The 2,500-nt window shown below is 40.4% G+C and overlaps 1 protein-coding gene across 1 annotated transcript in view; it reads right to left on the bottom strand.

Moving 5' to 3' along the window:
- Nucleotides 1–1,711, bottom strand: part of LOC138033824 (coiled-coil domain-containing protein 6-like) — an 18,880-nt gene extending 17,169 nt beyond the window's left edge. Inside the window, exon 1 of the mRNA XM_068881681.1 lies at nt 1,462–1,711. Coding sequence (XP_068737782.1) covers nt 1,462–1,683 — 222 coding nt within the window. The 5' untranslated portion in view covers nt 1,684–1,711. The remainder of the gene's footprint in view (nt 1–1,461) is intronic.
- Between the last annotated feature and the right edge of the window lie 789 nt (nt 1,712–2,500).

Genomic DNA, 2,500 nt, shown 5'->3' with positions numbered 1-2,500 from the left:
CTCCCCACTCTCCCCTCCCCTCCCCTCCCCTCCCGCAAAATTTAGTGGTAATTACTCAAATTCAATATTTCACTAAACAGTCTCATGTACATAAATGAACTCTCAGGGAAGAAAGCAACTTTTAAGAGAGAATTACGATGAATCACCTAACAATGTGACACCGCAGTAGTCCCAGTGGTTAGTTTTTTTCTTTTGCTTTCTGAAAACTGGCGAAATGCTTCAGGCATTCTCTCTGGAACTGTGGAGGGAAAAGCCTATTGCTTTTCGCAGGTTTGAATCCGCTGTACTTGATTTTTTTTAGCATCGTTTCTTCCCAATCATAATAATTTGAACATGAACATGATAAGTACTGTATCTCCAGAACATTCCATGCTGAGCCATCCAGCAGAAACAATAATAGGGAGCTTAAGCAAGGACAATGACGACAACCCACAAGAACACCACAAAACAATAGGTTTAATGAGTAAAAACATAACTGTGCATGCCCTGCATGTGCGTTTCCCATTTGTGTACAGTTCTATGCCATTCTCACTCTGACAAGGACATGAATTCACCAAATTTGAGGTTATGTGGAGGATGTGAGCCCCTCGCCATAAATTTTCAATTTTCCTTCAAGTATCCACACCATTCTCACCAATTTTACTTTCCGAATTTTGACACTCACTTTCCATTCCGAGTGACTTGGGAGTCATCGCAAAACTATTACAGTAACGGGAAATAACATTTTTAGGCAATGTTCTCATAGGCGACATTGTCGTCCTTCCTTAGGGTCCCTACTAAAAGGACAAGCAAACCATCGAGCCACTATTGTTCAGTGTATTGGGAAAGCCACAAGGCCACTCCTAGAGGATTGCCGAGGTGGCCACCAAGCCACCCTGACAAGCCTTCCTAGAAAACAGATACTGTATTCTTTAGTTAATGATCCCCTTTATTCTGGGATCTTGTACTCTATTTTCTATGAATAGTGCAAAAATATCCACAACTTGGAGTTTTCCAGGCATAATGTTTGAAATTGATCTCCGATGTAAGGCTTATGTATGTAACGACTTATGCATGGGTTGGGTTTCGAGCCACATTTTCCTCCAATTTTTTCCTCAAGCTATAAAAATATTGACGATAAAAACACTCAACGAATGACGATTTTATGAAAGTTTACAGTCACCTGAAATCTTCAAAGGTTTTTCTTAACGATACCATGGTCTCTTTTTAATGAAACTTATACAAAGGAATCGGTCAAAATGCTGAAAATCACTATGACCCTCAATATAATAAATGCTACTGACTTTCCGTTTACAAATTTAAAAAAAGATTTTTTTTCGTCTGTTAGAGGTGTTAAGTAAAAACGTAAACCACTATTCTCAATAAATCTTGTGCATGTTTCCTTTAAAGCAATATAGCCTGTAATTCAATATTTTGATAAACATTAAGGCCAGATCAAATCTTTTACAGATTTATACTTACAATAGACACGCTCGCTTGTCGAAGAGCTCTGTTCTCTTCTTGAAGTTGTTTGCAGCGTAATTTGCAAGTTTCCAACTCCATTTTCAAAACTCTGTTTTCCTGTTTCAGTCGTGCAATAAGATTCTTTTCCCTCTGAGCAACGGATGACGAGCTTTCATCCGCACTCATGTCACTGTCACTAAACCCCGTGGCCTCCATTGAAGAGCTCAACGAGCCCGCCATCTTGGAAAACACACAAATACCACGGTGCTTAGCGCTCTGTATGTACAAGGGTTTCCATTAAAGATAGGCCCGCATTGCGTACATGTCGGTAGTATGGAGAGTCCAGAGAGAGTCCATCAGCCAAGAGTAAGATTTACCCAAATTGGCCTTGTCAGAAAAGAGTCTATTTTTAAACCAAGTTTTTCTGGAAAATAAACAATAGACCAAATCGGCAAATTCAATCCAATTTAAACCCTCTGGGAATAAAACGTTTTGTTCCAAGTATCATCATCTACATCTGCATTTGCATTTTCCAGCACTCGGCAAAGTCCCTTTCTGACTTATGGCTGTTTCTGCTTAGGTGGCCTCATACACCATAAGCCTTTTTAGCTCTTTTTAGAGACATCACTACCAAGCCGGCCACTTCCGATGGAGAGAACAGCACAGGACGGCCACAACACCAGGGATTTCATTCCCTACTCTTCTCGAATAGTGTGTGGGTTTTTTACCGTGCCAAAGGGTACTTATGAACATGGAAGATATTTGTGAGACAGGGCCTACGGTTTATAGTCCTTATCCGAGACGACTTGAAAGTCTAACCATTTGCGGATGAAATTGGCATATTTGCATAATAGCTGCCACGCGTTTTTTCGCTGCTGCTTTATTCGCAACTTTGGGTGTACTTTTGATGACTAAATGGTTGGATTTTAACGAAGAAAAGCTACTAAGGCCCCAAAGAATATCTAGCTATTTTATTGGCAAGACTCCGGCGACAAATGATGATTTTCATCGTGTTGGAGCCGTTTGGCAATGCTTCGTACGAACGAGGAGGAATAAG

The sequence above is a fragment of the Montipora capricornis genome, chromosome 14 (assembly GCF_036669925.1).
Source record: "Montipora capricornis isolate CH-2021 chromosome 14, ASM3666992v2, whole genome shotgun sequence".
In the NCBI taxonomy this organism is placed as follows: domain Eukaryota; kingdom Metazoa; phylum Cnidaria; class Anthozoa; order Scleractinia; family Acroporidae; genus Montipora; species Montipora capricornis.
This window is presented reverse-complemented; position numbering and strand designations above follow the sequence as displayed.